This window comes from Eulemur rufifrons, chromosome 15 (assembly GCF_041146395.1).
Source record: "Eulemur rufifrons isolate Redbay chromosome 15, OSU_ERuf_1, whole genome shotgun sequence".
Lineage (NCBI taxonomy): Eukaryota > Metazoa > Chordata > Mammalia > Primates > Lemuridae > Eulemur > Eulemur rufifrons.
The window spans coordinates 34,221,205-34,240,973 of record NC_090997.1 but is presented as its reverse complement, the minus strand read 5'-3'; the positions used below and the strand labels follow the sequence as shown (position 1 = coordinate 34,240,973).

The window sequence follows — 19,769 nt, the reverse complement described above, 5'->3', positions numbered from 1 at the left end:
TATGATAAAAATACAATTAGGGCAAACCATTCTAAACCTGTGGAACTTTGTAAACAGAGACCTAACGAAACAACAATCCTAATAAGATATAAGTACAGTTAAAAAGATACGTCAAATTCTAACAGGGAAATGCTTCAGTAATCCTGGCCTTCACCTACACCAAGGTGAAGAGAGTCTGACGGCCTGGGATGTGAGTAAGTAGGCAGGCGGCTGGGTTTTGGAGATAAGGGCACCCTGCCACATGTTACAGGCAGAGACAGAGGTGCTGGCTTTGCACAAAACGTGGTGATGCTAAAGAGGGATCACTTCTGTCCATCATTTTATGTTTGTGTCTTCTGCACAAAGACAGGGGAGAATTGCTTCATAAATAACTTCCAAGGCACAGCAAGTGTCCAAAATAAAAAAGGTGAGGCCGGGTGTAGTGGCTCGCACCTGTGATCCCCAGCATGTTGGAAAGCTGAAGTGGGAAGATCACTTGAGCCCATGAGTTCAAGACCAGCCCGTGCAACATAGCGAGACCCCATTTCCACAAAAAAATAAAAAGATTAGCTGGGTATGGTGGCACACACCAGTAGTCCTAGCTACTCGGGAGGATGAGGTGGGAGGATAACTTCAGTCTAGGAGTTCTAGCTTGCCATTAGCTATGATCCCACCACTGCATTCCAACCTGGGTGACAGAGCAAGACCCTGCCTCTGAAAAATAAAATAAATTAAAAAAAAAATAAAAAAGGTGGATATAGCAGTACTTCATTCCTTCACTCTTGCTGCATTCAGTTAGGCCGATGTGCTTTATGCTCAGCTGCTGTTATTTGGGAAAAATCATCTCTAATTTCCATGTTACATTAACATCATTACCCTATTTACAATTGCGTAAATTGCGGATGCGGTAATTTGCCTTAGGGAAACTTAAGGTAGAAGATAGACTGCGTTTGCATAATACCCTAAATTCTCTACCTGATTTAACTAGGAAAATAATTTTAAAGAATCATCACAGACAGGGATGAGTATCTCAGGGTACAGCTGGTATATAATGTGTGCTGTGCCTGTAGTTCACAGCATACTTGGTAGGTGCTTAGGGACTATTTAAGGAGCGAATAAATGAATTAATGAATCAATGAGAAGCTCAAGATAAAAAAAAAAATCCTTCAGTCTGCAAATGTGACTCAAGGAAACTTTTTTCCTCACCGTGTTGGGCCTTGGAAGGGCCTGGCTAGACGTTTCATGTTTATGATCTCCAGCCTAGAGCTCTCCCGTAGCTCTGTCCTGGGCTCTGCAAACCGAAAAGCTTCCTGACCTCACCACACAGTCCACTTGCCTTAGCCAGTTGTATGCCTGCCTGGCTACAGTGATCCTGGGCACCCAGTTCTCTTCTGGTATAGGGTCAAGACCAGATAGTGACCCAGGAAAGAGCTTCTTGCTGGAGAGAAGCAGATGGGTTGACCGACTAGGGCAGAAAAACCTCCAGATTCCTAGAGGTTTAATTAACTCACAAATTCTCCAGTCATTATTATCACTTAGTCAAAGAGGCAGGAATGCTCACTGGCCCTTCTTCACTTCTGCATAATACCCCTCCAATTATGTGGGGATTTCTCTTTTTTTTAAGGTTGCATTTGATGTTATTTGTACTTGATTTCATCTGATTAATGTTCATTCATCCACAAAATGGAAAGAGAAAAAAATGTTCAGGAGAGTAAGGGGTGAGGAGTGAGAATCAGAGTGAGTCCTCCCTCCTGCCGGGCACGCCTAGGGGTGGTACTCCTTCACTTGCCACCTTCTTGGTCTCCCCTGCAGTTTGTTTTGGTCTGGAGTTTTTATTTCTTTGTTGAGGCTGTTCTTCAGTGCTCTTTTGGGAGGAGAGGGCTTTCCAGGTTTTCCCATGATACTGAGATCTTGCAGCCCTGAATCTCCTTCAATTAGTCTTCAGTGAGCCACGGCTGGAGGGCCTGTAACACTTGCACAGTCTCTTTTCTGTTCTCCATTTTCCAGTAATGTGCTGTGGACTCACTGTGATTTATACCCCTGGAGGAAGCCAGGTCTGCAGCATTTTCATTGAATCTAGCCTGTAATGTTGTTTGTCAAGCTGCCATTTACAGCTTGGAAAATTTTTCTCTAATCTACTTTGCAGAGGCATGATGTGTCTTCTCACCTTAATTGTGACCCCTGATGTATATACCTGCATGGGCAACAGTGGGACTCACCCTATTGCTTCCAGCTTTTGGCTTTGTGCTGTACCAATCAATATTTAATATATTAATATAAGCATGCTTAGTAGTAACCTATACTGAAAATAGTTTTGATCATTTCATTTGTGATCTTCATGAGAGAATGATGACTTGACATAAGTCTATTTTCTCATGTGGACATGTCTTAAAGTGGGAATTAAAAAAAATGATGAATTAACACATTTTTTTCCTCTCATCTCCTAATTTCACCATTTCACCAGGATTTCAAGATTATTTTTTTTGGAGTCAATCAGAGATTATAGATAATAACATGCTGTAGACAGTGAATTCTTCCAGGGCAGGGCAATGCCTCATTCATATTTGGGACTCTAGTCCGCAGCACAGAGGTTGGAAAGTAGGAAGCAAATATACTGTATATTTAAGTTAAAATTGAATTAGTTAAGGGACTGGGCCTGGAGAAACTAGGAGAGAGGATAGACAGAATCCAGGGAAATATCCGAAAAATCTATGGAAATCCACAGGATCAGAGACCAAGTGGGAAATCCAGAGTTTGGATACGTAGGTCAGAGCAAGACGGTGGGGTCTCAACCAGAGAGGCGGTGAGTAAAGCAGACTGTGATGGGCAGGAGGCGAGTCACCTGGAGCCATGGGGTAACTGAAGGGGCAGAGTACTTCCATTCTGAGGAGAAAAGCCCTCCTGGACTTTCTGTAAGGCACAGACCAATTAAACAAGACTTACAGTTTGGATTTTAAACTACCTATATTGCTCTAGTCCATCCCCTCCCCTGGGTGCCCACTGCCTCTGTTGGGTTTAGGGCTCCACTGTGTTTTACACGAATGACTTGAACTGTTTCCTAAATGGCTTCTGTCCTATAACCCCCTACTCCAGTCCATTCTAAAGTCAGGTTCTGCATCTTGTTTTAATTTTGGTACCATACCCACAATACTTTGAAAATTTCAATAGTAATGTTGTATACTTTAAAAATGGGTCATTTTCTTTTCAGAAAATATTTATTGATAATTTGCCACCTGATCCCACTGTATCTAGTGCTGCTGCTGAATCAGCTTTGGATTCTGTTCTCAAGAAATTTACAGTCCAGCTGGTGCCTCATTTTTCTTCAACTCCCTCCTTGCTTACTCTCCTGGTCAGTTGCTCTGGTCTTCTTGCTTTTCCTTGTCTCAGCAGGTACGCTCCCGTCCAAGGCTTTGACCTGGAAGCTCCACCTTGCTGGAATGTCCTTTCCCCCAACCTCTGCATGGCTTCTTGCCTCACCTCCTTCAAGTCTCTGCTCTAATTAATGCCACTCTTTTCAGTGGACTTCTCTAAACATACTATCAAAACACTTCCTCATTATCTATTCCTTTTTCTTGCTTTCCTTTTACTTATACTAGTTCATATGTTGATTTTCTAATTTATTTACTGCAGGTCTTCGCCACAAAAACGTGAGTTATGTGAGAACAGAGATTTTGCCTGTTTCGTTATTGCTAGATCCTCAGCTCCTAAAGGAATGCCTCACCCATATCGGGCACTGCATAAATCTTGTTGAAAAAATGAATAATGGAGAAGATACAATGTCAAGTAGACAGTGCTCAAAGAAGTCAGAGGAAAGAGACAGTTTATTCCAGGAAGGAGGGGGTGTTTGGCTCAGGTTTTGAATGGTGGAAATGATCAAAACATGGAAAGAAAGTGAGGGAGGGTGTTCTTCCTTCTGTTGCCAGCCATCTTGGATTCTATTATTTTCTCACAACACTGTAGTGTATCATGCTGCCTTATTCCTTTCTTTCTCTCTCAGTTGAATATACTTTTGTGGAGCTCAAAAGGACACAGAAGCTAAGCATCCGTGTGGACCTGGTTGAGTGTGGCTTGTTGATAGTTCTAAGGATGTATGCTGGACTGCTCAAGTCTTGAAATAAAATCTATACCACAGAGAAATTCTGTGGTATAGACTGAACTACTTGGTTAGACATCAATGCTTGCATCAAAAATGCAGAAAGTTCTTTCCTTCCTTAATTGTAGATAGCGGTGACATGGTCTTTTTCAGGCACAATTTCATTATCTTTAACTTGAACAACTCTTTCCTCTAATATCTGAAATACTTTTCACAGGGCAACTTACTTACTATATTATTATCCCTCAGTTAAGATTCAGTGTAGGTGTATAACTACTCCCGTTTTTTCTTTTCAGTCGTCAGCAGATTGATGAGGGTCGTTAGTCTCTATGAATCATTTTAGAGTTTATTTGCATTTTCCTTGATGAAAGAGAAGCAAAGGAAAATAATTGCAGTTTTCAATGTTCATTGGGATATTCTGAGAGCTTTCTACAGTAAATTACAGGGATGTGATAAATCTAAAGAAGCATCACTCATTCCTCATATCTGATTGCTTAATATCTCACACTCTTGTCACTTCCTTTACAAACATAAGATTTAATATCCTCAAACGGATTCTTATCCTTATGCTCTGTTATCCTCTCTTACAATGTTTAATACTAGAAGCTTTAAATGTAAAGACTAATGTAACCTCATTCTGCATCAAATCCATAGTTTTCCGTGCAAACCTTTGTGCTTTGCAAGGACTGGTAAACGTGTTTGTGGCTGATTCTTCCATCCTCTACTAATACCAGTAGGCAGGGAATAGCAACATTTCTAATTCTTCAATACCATGTTATGCAGTGGACAGTCATATAGTAATTAAAAAACCCCACATGTACCTACCTTAACAAGAAAACAAACATGTAACAGATTACTTGTGTAGTTGTTAATAACTTTTCCAGGGGATGCTTCACTTTTCAAAGGGATTCACTACAGATTTTCTTTAAATAGTAAGCTCCACTAGTACATTTAAGATATAATTAGGTCTGCCTAAATTGGATTTGTACACATTTCAGGAACTGATTCACTGTGCAGGAAAACAGTAAACCCGTGTTTGCTTTGTTACATGAAGCATAAACAGCAAATATGCATATGGAAGGTGTGAAACATCCAGATGTTTGGAAAAAGCTGGCTATTTTACCATGTGTTTGAATACTCATCCAGCTGCTTAGCTCCGATCCATTGGAGTCTGTCTAACACAGCAGGAGGGTACAAGAGCAAATACACTGAGACAGTCTCTATCTTGCTAAAATCGATAGTGGCATTCCTTTTACTGCCTATGGGTGGGTAGTTTTTGAAATGACAACATTCAATGAAAATGGTGCCAATAATGTACATCACTTTCATTAAATGGAGAGGTTGTCTGTTTTCAATGTGATGAACAATTTGCATTGAAAGACCTAAAATAAATACTTTAAAATTAACCTGGAAGGCAAGAATTATTCAGCAGAGAGGACATTCAATCCAAACGATATTTTCTCAACAAGGTGAAAAATGAAATGTTAAAACATACAACCTCCGGCTAGTGAAATCAAAACAAACCAAAACAAAACTTCCCACAGTAGTCCGGCCCGGACATAGGGTAGCTCACTGCAACAGCATGGTGCTCACTGAACAAAGTGAGCTGGGCCTGGAAGACGAAACTTTGCACTTGCCTACCTACCCTGTGGATCAGGCTATTGATTGTTTACAAAATAGTTTTTACAATTTGTGATACAAAGAACTTCTAGTGGTCTGAACTGATATACCCATTTGTGATAACTTTGTAATTGGAACTCCTTATGAAAAAGAGACTGACTTATCCTACGAAAAAGTGTTATAAGCATCACTTGGCACATATGGAACTAAAAAGAAGCCTTGGACATTAGCACTTCATTGGGTGCTGGCAGATGCACTTGGGAACACCTGTCAGCCTTGAAAGAGGCAAGAGAATGAGAGGCAGCTGAATGTCCTGAAGACAGACAGCCCAGGCTTTTCCTCAGCCAGGCTAATGCTGGAATCTTGGCTCTATTTCATACCTGCTGTATTACCTTGCACAGCTTATTTAGCCATTTGTTAAATGGGTTGTGGTGGGTGGTGGTGGTGGTGGGGGGAATCCTTAAACTGCACATTTTATTTTATTTTTTTAAATAAGAAATGAGCCTAATAAATAAAAGCTACTTAAAAAATGCTAGCTCCTTTTTGGTTTTGATGAATTCACAAAATATAGGAAATTAGCACCAGCTTCTAACTGTCCTTGGAATTTGGGCACACACCTTCACATATGCTCTTGAGTTCGTAAATCTTATCCCCAGAGTGATGGGTGAGCAAGTAACTCTGTCAGATCTGGAGTCATCCCTGCCTGATGCTCCGCTCGGCAGATGCAGACATTGAGAGAAGAGCTTTATAAAGCCGTGAACATTGTCATCAGATGTATTTACAAAAAGCTACAACAATAAAAATCTGTTTCATTAGTCACCAGAAATAAGTGGTTATTGTGAGCACATGCTGCACGCTGAATGTGTACGACTGACTCACTTTTAGTTAGATGAACATGTTTGTGTAGAAAGCTGCCGTAATTAACAGTGTTTGGTTGCGGTGAGAAAACTCTTACAAAGATACTTGTTTCTATTATAGAAGTATAATATTATTTTCTCAATTGTAGCATTTTCAGATATTCCACAGTTCACCTGTACTTGTGTCCCTATTAGGCCTCTATTATATATGGAAGAGCCAGTGATATTATAATACTTGTTAGCTTTTCAAGAGCTTTCTCCATGCTGCGCCCAGGCCTAGGCACTTGAATGTATTTAATCTTTGCAATAGCCTTATGAAGTAGGGTACATTATTATATACTTTTTTTGGAATTTTTAATTTCATTTAACTTTTTAAAGATTTTTTTTCTCAATTTTTTTATTGTGGCAAAATACACTTACCATAAAATTTACACCTTAACCATTTCAAAGTATAGTTCAGTGGTATTATTAAATACATTCGTAATGTTATATAACCATCACCACCATTCATCTCCATAATCCTTTTCATCTTGTAAGACAAACACTATATCTATTAAACAATAACTCCCCATTCCCTAATCCCCCCAGGCCCTGGCAGCCACTATTCTACTTTGTCTCTATGGTGTTTTGACTACTTTAAGTATCTCATATAAGTGGAATCATACAATATTTTTCTTTTCGTGACTGGCTTATTTCACTTAGCATAATGCTCTCAAGGTTAATCCAGGTTAGGACATATGTCAGAATTTCCTTCCGTTTGAACATTGAATAATATTCCTTCTTATGTATATACATTTCACTTATCCGTTCACCCATCAGTGGACACTTGAGTTACTTCCATGCGTTACCTACTATGTTAATGCTGCTATGAACATGGCTGTACAAATATCTCTTTGAGACCCTTCTTTTAATTCTTCTGGGTATGTACCCAGCTGCAGAATTGCTGCATCATATGGTAATTATATTTTTAATTTTTTGAAGAAAAAGAAGCCATACTGTTTTCCATGGTGGCCGTACTATTTCACATTCCACCAATCGTGAACAAAGGTTCCAAGTTCTCTACATCTTCATTAAGATTCACTAACATTTGTTATTTTCTGTTTTTTTTTTTTTTTTGATAGTAGGCATCTAATGGGCATGAGGTGGTATCTCATTGTAGCTTTGATTTGCACTTCCCTAATGATTAGTGATGTTGAGAATGTTTTCACAAGATTTAAAAATTTTTATGAAGTCCAATTTGTCTATTTTTTTCTTTTGTTGCCTTTTGTTGCTTTGGTGTCATAGCAAAGAAAGCATTGCCAAATCCAATGCCATGAAGATTTTGCCCTGTGTTTTCTTCAAAGAATTTTACAATTTTAGGTCTTACATTCAGGTCTTTCATTCATTTTGAGTTATTTTTTGTGTATAGTATTAGGTATGGATCCAACTTCATTCTTTTGCATGTGGATATCCAATTTTTCCATCACTATTTGTTAAAAAGACTGCACTGTCCCCATTAAATGGTCTTGGCACCCTTGTCAAAAATCATTTGACCGTGTACTCAAGGTTTTATTTCTGGATTTTCTATTCTGTGTATTCCATTGGTCTACATGTCTGTCTTTATATCAGTACCACACTGTTTTGACTACTATAGCTTTGTAGTAAATGGTGAAATCAGAAATTGTTTTGAGTCTTCCAGCTTTGTTCTTTTTCAAAATTGTTTTGGCAATTTAGAATCCCCTGAAATTCCATATATATTTTAGAATGGATTTTTTTCTATTTCTACAAGAAACATCATTGGGATTTTGATGGGGATCTGTAGTATTGACATTTTAACAAAATTAAATCTTCACATCATGGACATGGGATGTGTTTCCATTTATTTATGTCTTATTCAATTTCAGCAATATTTTGTAGCTTTCATTGTACAAGTGCTTCCCCTCCTTGGTTAATTCCTAAGCATGTAAATTGTTAGGAAATTATAAAATGGAATTGTTTTCATAATTTCCTTTCCAAATTCTTCATTGTTAGTGTATAGAAATGCAAGTCATTTTTGTATGTTGACTTTGTATCCTGCTACTTTGGTGAATTCATTTATTATCGCTTACAGTTTTTTTGTGTGTGAAATCTTTGGGTTTTTCTACAGGTAAGATCATATTATCAGTAAACAGAGATCATTTTACTTCTTCATTTTCAATTTCAATGCTTTTTATTTCTTTTACTTGCCTAAGTGCTCTAGCTAGACCTTCCAGTACTATATGTTGAATAGGAGGGGCAAAAGCAGGCATCCTTGCCTTCTTCCTGATCTTAGAGAAAAAGTATTTAGTCTTTCACCATTGAATATGATGTTGGCTGTGGGTTTTTCGTACATGGCTTTTATTATGTTCAGCTAGTTTCCTTCTAGTCCTGGTTTGTTGAGTGTTTGTTTGTTTGTTTGTTTATCAAGAAAGAGTGTTGTTTTGTCAAATATCTTTTCTGCATTGAGATGATAATGTGCCTTTTTCCCTTCATTCTGTCAATGTGGTGTATTACTGATTGGTTTTTGATCCTTCCATTGCATGAATAAATATCATGTGGTCATGATGTATCATACTTTTAACATGCTGCTGAATTTGGTTTACCAGTACTTTGTTGATGATCTTTACATAAATGTTCATAAAGGATATTGTTGTAGTTTTCTTTTCTTGAAGTGTCTTTGGCTTTGGCATCAAGGTAATGCTGGCTTCACAGAATCTGTTAGAAAGTGTTCTTTCCTCTTAAATGTTTTTGAAAAGTTTTGAAAGAATTGGTATTAGTTCTTTAAATATTTGTTAGAATGCACCAGTGAAGCCATCAGGTCCCAGGCTTTTCTTTGTCGGAAGACTTTTGATTACTGATTCAATCTCCCTACTAGTTATAGGTCTGTTCAGATTTTTAATTTCTTTGTGATTAGTCTCTATGGGTTTTGTGTTTCTATGAATTTGTCCATTTCATCTAGGTTTCCAATTTGTTGACATACAGTTGTTCATAGTACTCTTTTGCAATCTTTTTTATTTCTGTAGAATTGGTAGCAATGTCCCACTGTCATTTCTGATTTTCTTAATTTCAGCCTTCTCATTTTTTTCTTAGCCCATCTAGATAAAGGTGTGTCAATTTTGTTGAGCTTCTCCAAGGAGCAACTTTTGGGTTCACTGATTTTCTTTACTGCTTTTCTATTCTCTATTTTATTTATCTATGCTCTAATCTTTATTATTTCCTTCTTTCTGCTAGCTTTGAGTTTATTTGTTTATTAATTTATTTTTTGAGACAGAGTGTCACTCTGTTGCCTGGGCTAGGGTGCTGTGGCATCAGCCTAGCTCACAGCAACCTCAAACCCCTGAACTCAAGCGACCCTCCTGCCTCAGCTTCTCGAGTGGCTGGGACTACAGGTGCATGCCACTGTGAGTGGCTTATTTTTTCTATTTTTAGTAAGAGAGGGGGGTCTCATTCTTGCTCAGGCCGGTCTTGAACTCCTGACCTCAAGTGATCTTCCTGCTTTGGCCTCCCAGAGTGCTAGGATTACAGGCATGAGCCACTGCGCCTGGCTTAGCTTTCAGTTTAGTTTGTTCTTCTTTTTCTAGTTCCTTAAGTTGTGAAATTAGGGTATTTCAGATCTTTCTTGTTTTTTAATGTGAGCATTAATAGCTGACATAGCTAATAATAGCATAATAGCAGTGCTAAGGGGGGAATAGTAAATTTCCCCCTTAGCACTGCTTCCATTGTGTTCCATAAGTTTTGGTAGGTTGTGCTTTTGTTTTCATTCATCTCTAAGTATTTTCTAATTTCCCTTTGATCTCTTATTTGATCCATTGGTTAAGAGCATGTTGCTTAATTTCCATAAATTTGTGAATATTCCAGTTTTATTTGTTGTTGATTTTTAACTTCATCCTATTGTGGTTGGAGAAGATACTTTGTGTGGTATCCATCTTTTAAAATCTACTGAGACTTAATTTGTGGGTGAGCATATAATGGGTCCTGGAAAATGTTCCATGTGCACTTGAGAATAATGTACATGCTGTTATTGTTGGGCAGAGTATTCTGAATACGTCTGTTAGATCTAGTTTGTTTATTCTGTTATGCCTTCTGTTTTCTTACTTATCTTCTGTCCAGTTGTTCTGTCCATTATTGAGAGCAGGGTATTGAAGTCTCCAGCTATTATTGTAGCTCTGTCTATTTCTCCCTCTAATTCTGTCAGTTTTTGCTTTGTATATTTTGATGATCTGTTATTAGGTGCATAAATGTTTATAATTGTTATATCTTCTTTTTGTGTTGGACCTTTTATGAATATATAATGTCCTTCTATGTCTCTTATAACCTTTTTTGATTTAAAGTATGTTTTGTGTTATTATAATATACCCATACCTGCTCTCTTTTGCTTACTATTTGCATGTAATATTTTTCCACCCTTTTACTTTCAACATATTTGTGTCTTTGGACCTAAAGTGAGTCTCTTGTACTGAGCATATACATAGTTGAATCATGTGTTTTTATCCACTCTGCCAATCTCTGTCTTTTGATTAGAAACTTTTATCCATGCACGTTTAAAGTGGTTAGACAAGGAGGGACATACTTTTGTCATTCTGCTATTTGTTTTACATATAGTTTATGGCTTTTTTGTCCCTCATTGCTTGCATTACAGCCTTCTTTTGTGCTTAGTTGATTTTCTGTAGTGAAAAGCCTAAACTCCTTCCTCATTTCCTTTTGTGCATGTTCTATAGCTATTTTCTTTGTGGTTACCATGGGGATTACATCAACATCCTAAAGTTATAACACTCTAATTTGAATTTATACCAGCTTAACTTCAATAACATTCAAAAACTCTGCTCCTTTACATCTCCTTCCCTACCCCTCTTGGTTACTGATGTCACATAATTAAATCTTTATACACTGTATTCCAAAAAAGGGAAAAAGAATAATGAAGGGAGGGGGAACGGCCATTTTAATTTCCTGGAAGTCACTTCAGGTTGTGGGGGAGGGGCTTACAACAATGAGGTAAGTTGCAACAACAATGGCTGCCATCTTTCTGTCTGCACCTCTATGATCAGAAGCAGCAATCAGCTGTCAGAAGACAGATCTTTACAATTTGGAGGATAGGGTCCTTTTTGCCCACCCTGGCTCCTGCAAGCTGTGTTCAGGTCCCTCCTGGAACATGTGCACAACTGCCTGCCATGGAGCTGGGAGTGGGAGATGGGTAGCTGCTACTGTGCTAAGAGCTGAAATTGACCAAAAAAAAAAATTTTTTTTTTTCTGGAAATCCCCTTACCTTCTAATTTTTAAACAAATTTATTCATTTTATTCTGGAATGACCAAAATTAACTGCAATGTGCCATCCAAGTCTTCCCCTGGAATTTGCAAGCATTTAGTAGATTTCAGAGTTCTAAAATAGTCACATCAGATTCTGCCAGTGCAATTGTTGCCTAGGTGGGCAGACAGATTCCTGGTGCTTCCTACTCTGCCATCTTCCCAGAATCCTCCTATCCATTTTTAACACATGAGAAAACTGAGGTACAGAGAATTGATTTTCCAAAAATACACAGGTAAAAAGTGGCAGAAGTGAAATTTGAACTCATGGTGCCTGGCTACAGTTGCTATCACACTCTTAAGTCTATGCTCCACTGCTTAGTGGGGACAAAATAATAGAAATTGGTTTATAACATGAAACCTCAGTTCACACAACTGAAAAGAATAAACAAGCAAGTTAACAGGTATTCATCTGGTATGTAAAATGGAGGTGAGTTTTTGAAGTTACAAGTTTACAAGTATTAATAGTATTGGGAGTGTAATTCTGGATGGGAAGGAGGTGAGCCTTCCCTTTGGGGTGTGGGATGGAGAGCAGAAGTCTTCATGGGGGCCCCAGGAGGTAAGCACATGTCCAAAGCAATGGCCTCTTTAATACTGGTGCCCTCAAGGGAACAATCAGGTGGAAAAGAGTGAGTGTCAAAGAGGGCTCTGTCTATGAGCCAGGTATGCCTGTAGCATGCTCCCTGTGAGAAGAGTGGGTACCTTTTACTTGCACAGAAATAGAATTATAGGAACTCTCTGAACATATTTTAAAATGTTTAAAAAACCTCCAAAGGGACAGAGTTATTTGTGATGTATGATTTATAAATAATTCTAAATTTACTCTTCTGGTGGTATATTTGTACACCAAAAGTGTACAAAATTGACTTTATTGTAAATTTTGCAAACATTTTAAAAGCCATTCCTATTACTATTTGGGTGGTAATTCTTTAAATATGTTCCATCTTGGGAACTAAAAACACTGCTATTCAGAATTGTGTTCTATTAATTCTGTTTGATTAGATGTTCAGAGGACAGACAGGCTTTGAAATCAGATTAACTATCTCAAGCATACATGTTAAAAGATAATAAATAAGAGATTCCTTAAATCATTAAGATTTCTCATAGATTTTCTTAATATTCTACAACTGATTAAACTCCGTTAACTCATTGTAAAAAATAATTAAAATATGCATGCTTTCCCAATTTATTAATTGCTAACTAAAGAAAAAGAAGAAAAACAAAGACTTATATTTGAATTTTTTGTCCACATAAAATGCAGTTTTTGTAAAAAACATTGTTGAAGAATAACATCAGTAAATCTTAACTCTGTGACAGAGTCTGAATATCTTTAGGTAGGTTTTAAGAATACACCTTGACAATGTATGACTGTAGCACAAAGATAGAATTAACAAACCTTCTCCCTAGAGAAAACCAAATAGCAGCAGCTTTCTGAGATCTGTCTGTAGCACTAACCCCATTGCTCAAAACAAAGGCCTCATTTGCACAGAGGGACTGCTTTCCACTTTGCTAAATTCGACGGCATTTGAGACCGACATCTACATTTTTTTCCCCACTAAAATGCACTCTAGTTACTAAACTGATCAATTGTTCACTGCTTAACAGGTTTTGAAAGTAAAGATACTAATCAGTTTTGGGCTTTGTAATTACATGGGTTTCTTGGACTATTTAGAAACTGATTAGCTATGACTGAATTAATATTTCAGAGATTTGGAGGATATAAACCTAACAGTTTGGATTCTTGACCTGGTTATGAAAGAAACCTTTTAATGGGATTCCTAATGATTGAATTATTCCTAATGCATATCATTGGTCATGCAGTTGATGCAGTTTTTCATGTTCCTAAGTCTAAAAATCAGATTTATGTTAATATTTTCAGTCTAAAATTCCTGATTGTAGTTCTGTATGTGCACCTAAAAGCCAGCTGTGCCTTAGACCTTGGGCTCAAATCATTTGTTGTTATTAAAGGAGTGGACAAAGCTAAAAGCCCAGTTGCTACCCAAATGGAGAGCTTGTAAATGGAACGAATCCCTGATGTGCTCTTTGGGCTATCTGTGCTCTACTTTGGGTTTTGAAACAGTAACCTTAATATTAGCAATATATTGCAGGGACACAATTTGTATAGAATACAAATTGGGATAGATGTGTTCCAGACTCAAACATGATTTCTCCCTGATATTGGACTGAAAGACTTGATGATGTCTTGGCAACCTCAAGTACAAACTAGCCACCTGAAAGCAAAAGTAGGAAAAGCATCTGCCCTCCTCTCAGGTTATGTGAGTTGAAATCTTTCAGTTTCCACCTTTATGGTAATAACAATTTTTTCATATTGAGTGCTTACTGTTGCAACATAACCAATCTCTGCTTATTACAGCACATAAACAATCTTCCTCCATTTCTGCCTCCTCCTCCCACCCTGCTTCCTATGTATTCCACTAGGCTTTACAGAAAAAGTGAGTTGTTCCAGTTGATACTTCATCCAGACAGTTCCGAGACTGTCAAATCTGATAATTTTGGACTGAATGGGTCAAAATGGTTGTAAATGAACCAAACTTTCAATCAGATGTGATTTGAGTATACGGTGCTATAGTTTAGTTGTAATAGAAAGTATAGGATCATAAAAAGCCTAGAATAATTCAGACTAAAATATCTTGGGGTCTTTTTCCATTTTAAAGTGAATTGAGCAATTCTCTGTGGTTAAGGATTGACAGCATAATGGAAACAGAGCAAACTGCAGAATTGCTCACCAGGTAACCACATTAGCAGCAAAACTCATAATGTAGTCTGTTGGTTGAAAAGAGCATGAAGGAGACTTCTATTTTCTTATGAGGTGCCATATGCTCATAGTTCTTGGCCAATTATACCTAGCTGCTGCCAAATTGCAGTTATTGGAAAATGCTCTCTACCCTATGGCCTTTAGCAATATAATGAGAGCCCTCATGGATATTGATTCTTCTTATAATTTGTTTATTAACATAGGTACACATACTTACAACTGCTTCCAAATATTGCCTTCTATTTATGATGTATGAGTATGTATAACACAAGATATTGCTATGTTGTAGCAATCCCGAATATTTCCATATATTCCTGAGGATTCACTAAAGGTTAAAGTGGTGGACAAATGTTTCAGTGATCTTTGAAACTTTTATATTTCACAGTCATTCTTTTTTTTTTTTAGACAGAACTTTTTGTGGGATAAGATGCATAGCATAAATGTAGACAGTTCTTATATTATATAAACTTTATGTACATTCTTGTTCATAGTTTTTACTTACCAGAATCAAGAGGCAACTTGAGGCCAGTTTTGTGTGCTCAGGGATGGTAGAAAACACTGACAAAATCAAGCAACCAAAGACAAGGAGAAAACTGTAAAACAATAACAAAAAAGAGAAATCTGATAAGAACTTTGCCTTATCATTAACAGACTTAACTTCTTGTTTCTAATGAATAAAGTAGGAGACCCATTAGAACTGGCATAGATTAAATCATAAAGACCCTGGAAGGTACTAGGCATTTTGAATATCAAAATGCAATATGATATACAGTGCAAATGGGACTCCTTTGCAACTTTATGGACGAAGAGAAGGTTGCATTTGTGGGCTTGTATGTGTGGCATGCTGCATTTAAATGTTCACTTCTAAGAATCTGTGAATTTCCCATACAACCTCTTTTCCAAGTAGAGATCCTGAGAAAGGCCCAGAAAGTGTGTTCTTGCTCTCCTATGCTGGAAGCACATGTTGTAGCCACCCTTCTTTCAAAGAAGCAGAATCTGCCCTGTGTTTGGCAGCTTCGGTAAACCATCAGGTGTTCTAAGTGGTTGTTACAAGCCACTGGCTCATTTCCAGAGTCTGATATTGCTCATGGATTCTCATTTGTCATTTCTTTATATTAATAGCAAGAATAGAAAAGGAAGTGGATGATTTCCTCTGCTATCCATGCATTTTTCATTTCTTTCCAATCAAACTGCTAGAGAAATGACCCTTCAGCTATGTCTATTCATGTATAATGATAGGGAGCAGAAGTCAGGAGCAGGCATTTTCTACCTAATCAACCTACAGACATTTTTATTCCTAGAAATAAGGAACTTCCAGGATCAGGGGGGAGCTGAGTTGCCAAGGAAAATGTCTAACGTAAGAGAAGGCTCTGTTTCAAAGTTGAAGTAACTTATCTTGAAGTGCAAGATTAAAACAAACAAAACAAAAACCACCGAGCTATTTGCTCTAGGCCACATTTTTCACTTTTACTCATCACTGGGAAATTCATGATAAGCACCCTTAAAACACCAGTTTCTGTGTTCCTCTGTATGGCAGTGAAGTTAGTCCCTGCTTCCTCTTGGCTTCCCCTTAAAAAGTCTTACAAGTCTTTCTACTACACTGGATTAGAAGCTCCCAAGGACCAATAGCCAGTGATTGACTAATTATGCCTGTGGAACAAATCTGGCCCCTAATGCCTGTTTTTGTAAATAAAGTTTTATTGGCACACAGCCACACTCATTCATGTATGTATTGTCTATGGCTGCTTTCTTGCTTTATCTACAGAACTGAGTAGTTGCAACAGAGGCAGTATGGCCCACAGGACTAAAATATTTACTATCTGGCCTTTTAGAGAAAAAGTTTGTTGACTCATGAGTGATATCATCTATTCTTTATTTCTTTATATCTACCCCAACACAGAACTGGAGTGGTAGTTCATAACTGCTCATGTTCTGTATGCTGATAATAATTACTACCATTCAGAGAAGGTTTCCTATAAGCTGGGCACTGTGCTAAGCCCCCTTTACATACCATATTAGCCTCACAAATTTATGGAGCAGAAATATTATTATCCCCATTTTACAAATATGAAAACCAAGAATGAAGAACATGTTGTAACTCATCCAAGTAGCAGCCCAAGCACTGTCTGTGTAGTCTAAGCCTCCACACAGTGTTACTGAATGAGCTTGAATCGATGGGAATGGCAGTAATATTCTTGACTCAGGGAGACTTTTGGGGATACTTCTCTATTTCCTCAAATTGAGAGGGAAGTAGTTGCCATTCCAAAGATCATTAATAGAAGTCTCCCAGGGGAAGGAGTCTACTAGTGAAAAAACCCTAGGACACAATGTTAATAATGACTTACCAACTCTTGATTCATGCATTTGATGATTCAGGGTACTTTGGATTAGACTTTAAATTGGCCCTGATGGACTGAAATTTGTAAACTAGTGGTCAAAATCCAGTCCACTCACTGACCTTCAAACTACCAAGGAGAAAGTAAAATTCAGGGATCACTAAGGTAGTTGGGAGGATGCTGTGGCATCAACTAACAGTGACAGATATTCCCCTCTGGTGAGTGGCCATTATTCGGATATGCCCTCGCCCCCAAGTCCTGCTTACCAGAAAACATTAGGAAAAGCAAGCAGGGGATTATTTAATCACTAAGATACCTTATTCCTCCAAGAGGATTCTAATGGTAGCTTCATGATCTCTATGTTTGTTTTCAAAGCAGATCTTTTTGCTAGTGCCTTCTTCATTAATATTTAAATGCTGCGTAAGCTTTTTTCTTCGTCTCTCTACTTTTCCCATTTTCTTCTTTGAGCTAATATCACTGTCCTTTATAAAAGAGTAGTTTCTGTACCAGCATTCTGTCATTGCTACAGGGGACCATCTGAAGACTACCAGCCAGAGACATCCATTGCTCTGCTGCCAAGGGGCTACGGATGGGTAAATACATTCATTAGCTTATCATCCCTTTATTCATTCATTCATTCACTCAACCATTCATCCATTTATCCAATCAGCAAATGTTGATTAAGTATATAATGCTAGGCTGAGCTGCAGGGATATAACAAAAACAGGATTAATTCTTCTCTCTCTCTTTCTTTTTTTTTTTTTTTTTTTTGCCTCCACAGAGTTTAAAGTCTATCGAGGCATACAGAGAAATAAATAGAGGTAAACAGAAAATTGAAATTCTGAATGATGATTACAATGATCAGGAAAATACAGGGAATGACTGGAGCATATGGAGGAGGAGGGATTAGGCGGGACTGGCTGCCGAATTTGTGGAGTCCAGTGCAAAATGAAAATGTGGGCCCTATGTTAAAAAAAAAAATGAAGGCTTTCAAGACAGTGACAACAAAGCATGAAACGAACTGTGGCACCTTTGTAAGTGTGGGGCTCCATGCAGCTGCATATGTTGAAGCCAGACCTGGGGGTAGGGAAGACTTCCTGGAGAAAATACTGACCAGACTGAACCCTGAAGGCCCAGCAGGAATTAGTTGGGACAATGGTTGGGGAGAAAGAGTGCTTTAGTCCATGAGACTGTGTGGGTGAAGGCCAAATGCAAGCACAACATCACTAGAATTTACTAATTAATCAATAAATGAGAGTTAGTGAACACCCACTAGCTAGTTTATTCTGCTACACATGAGAAATGGAATGCAAGCCATTCCTGCAAATCCATTCTTTGCATTGGAATCATTTCAATTCAACTGAAAACATGTATTGAATACCTAGTGTGAAAAACACTCTGTAAGCACTACCACAGGTCCAAGGATAAATTAAAGCAATCCCTTCCCTTAGGAATTAAAAATCTACTGAGGTGAGCAAGCTGAGCATCTTGGATCATAATGGAAGATAGAGGCAGATGAGTGATAAGAAAAATGCTACAGAGGCTGAAAGTGGGGAGTGGTTCTATTAGTTGGAAACATCAGAGCACATCAAGAAAGTTCCTTTTTAAAAAGGTGGTGCTTCCACATGTACTCACCATCAAATTGGTTTCACTGATCATCACCTAAGAGCACATTTAGGAATAACATTAATCAGGTGTCGAGCAGATGTGGGTGGGGGCAGGGGATGGGTGTATACATACATAATGAGTGCGATGTGCACCGTCTAGGGGATGGACACGCTTGAAGCTCTGACTCGGGAGCGGGGAGGGGAGGCAAGGGCAATATACATAACCTAAACTTTTGTATCCCCATAATGTGCTGAAATAAAAAAAAATAAGACGCAGAAAAAAAAAATTGTGGTGCTTGAGAGAGTTTTTGAAGGAAGGGTAAGGTTTCAACAAGAGAAGTTTCTGGAGAATTATATTCCAGAAGGATAGTACAATATGAGAAAGGCAGCAAGTCAGAAAATATTTAATAAATAAGACAAAATATTTGTTCCCTGTTTCACAAAACAAACATTATCAAAGTTTGCAGTACAGGGTAAAATAGGCAGCTGAATTGGGAGTCTGGGGCCATGTTGAGGAGAAGCTTGTAGGGCAGGGTCTGTATTTAGTTCAGTAGACAACGGAGAGCCACTGAAAATTTTTGAACAGAGTATTAATGTCACCAGAGGTGCCTTCTGGGACAATGAAGTTGGCAGCAGTGTGTGTGGGATGGATCTGAGTGGTGAGAGACGGGGGCAAGGGTAAGAGTGATCCAAGTTGGTTGTAAACTAACAGTAGAAATGAGAATGGAAGAGAGAGGCAGACATGGAGGGCTGCTGTAGGTTGGGGAGTGGAGTCTGGGAAAGGGTGAGGTGGCTGTAAAGTCTGAGGTGGCCACACATAGTTACTGGTGATGTTCCTAATAAGTCAGGAAGCAAAAGGTCAAAAAGTCAGGAGGAGAAACTGAATTTGGGAAGAAGATGATACATCCAGTTTTAGACATCCATGTGCAAATGTGAATCTAAATCTTGGGCATGAATTCTATTTGGAGATGTGGAAGAACTTTTTTCCCCCAAAAGTAAATGCATGGAACATATTATCCTGAGGACAGCGCAGATCAGGCATATAAGGTTTTGGTAAATAAGCATAAAGGACATTGGAAAACCATTTTTCTGATCTTGGCAAATGAATCAAGGTGAACAGTGAACACATTCTGGTATGAATTAGCTCTTGTTAGCATTGCCAGAGACAGACTTTCTAGCTGGAGAAAGCACTGAACTTTACAC

At 38.2% G+C, this 19,769-nt stretch overlaps 1 protein-coding gene across 5 annotated transcripts in view; it reads right to left on the bottom strand.

Annotated features, from left to right (window-relative positions):
* The window catches only part of KCNQ5 (potassium voltage-gated channel subfamily Q member 5), a 508,163-nt gene that overhangs the window by 152,576 nt on the left and 335,818 nt on the right, over positions 1 to 19,769 (bottom strand). For all 5 annotated transcript variants that reach the window (XM_069487726.1, XM_069487729.1, XM_069487730.1 and 2 more), the window contains exon 2: positions 15,126 to 15,216. In XM_069487726.1, the coding sequence (XP_069343827.1) occupies positions 15,126 to 15,216 (91 nt within the window). The remainder of the gene's footprint in view (positions 1 to 15,125; positions 15,217 to 19,769) is intronic.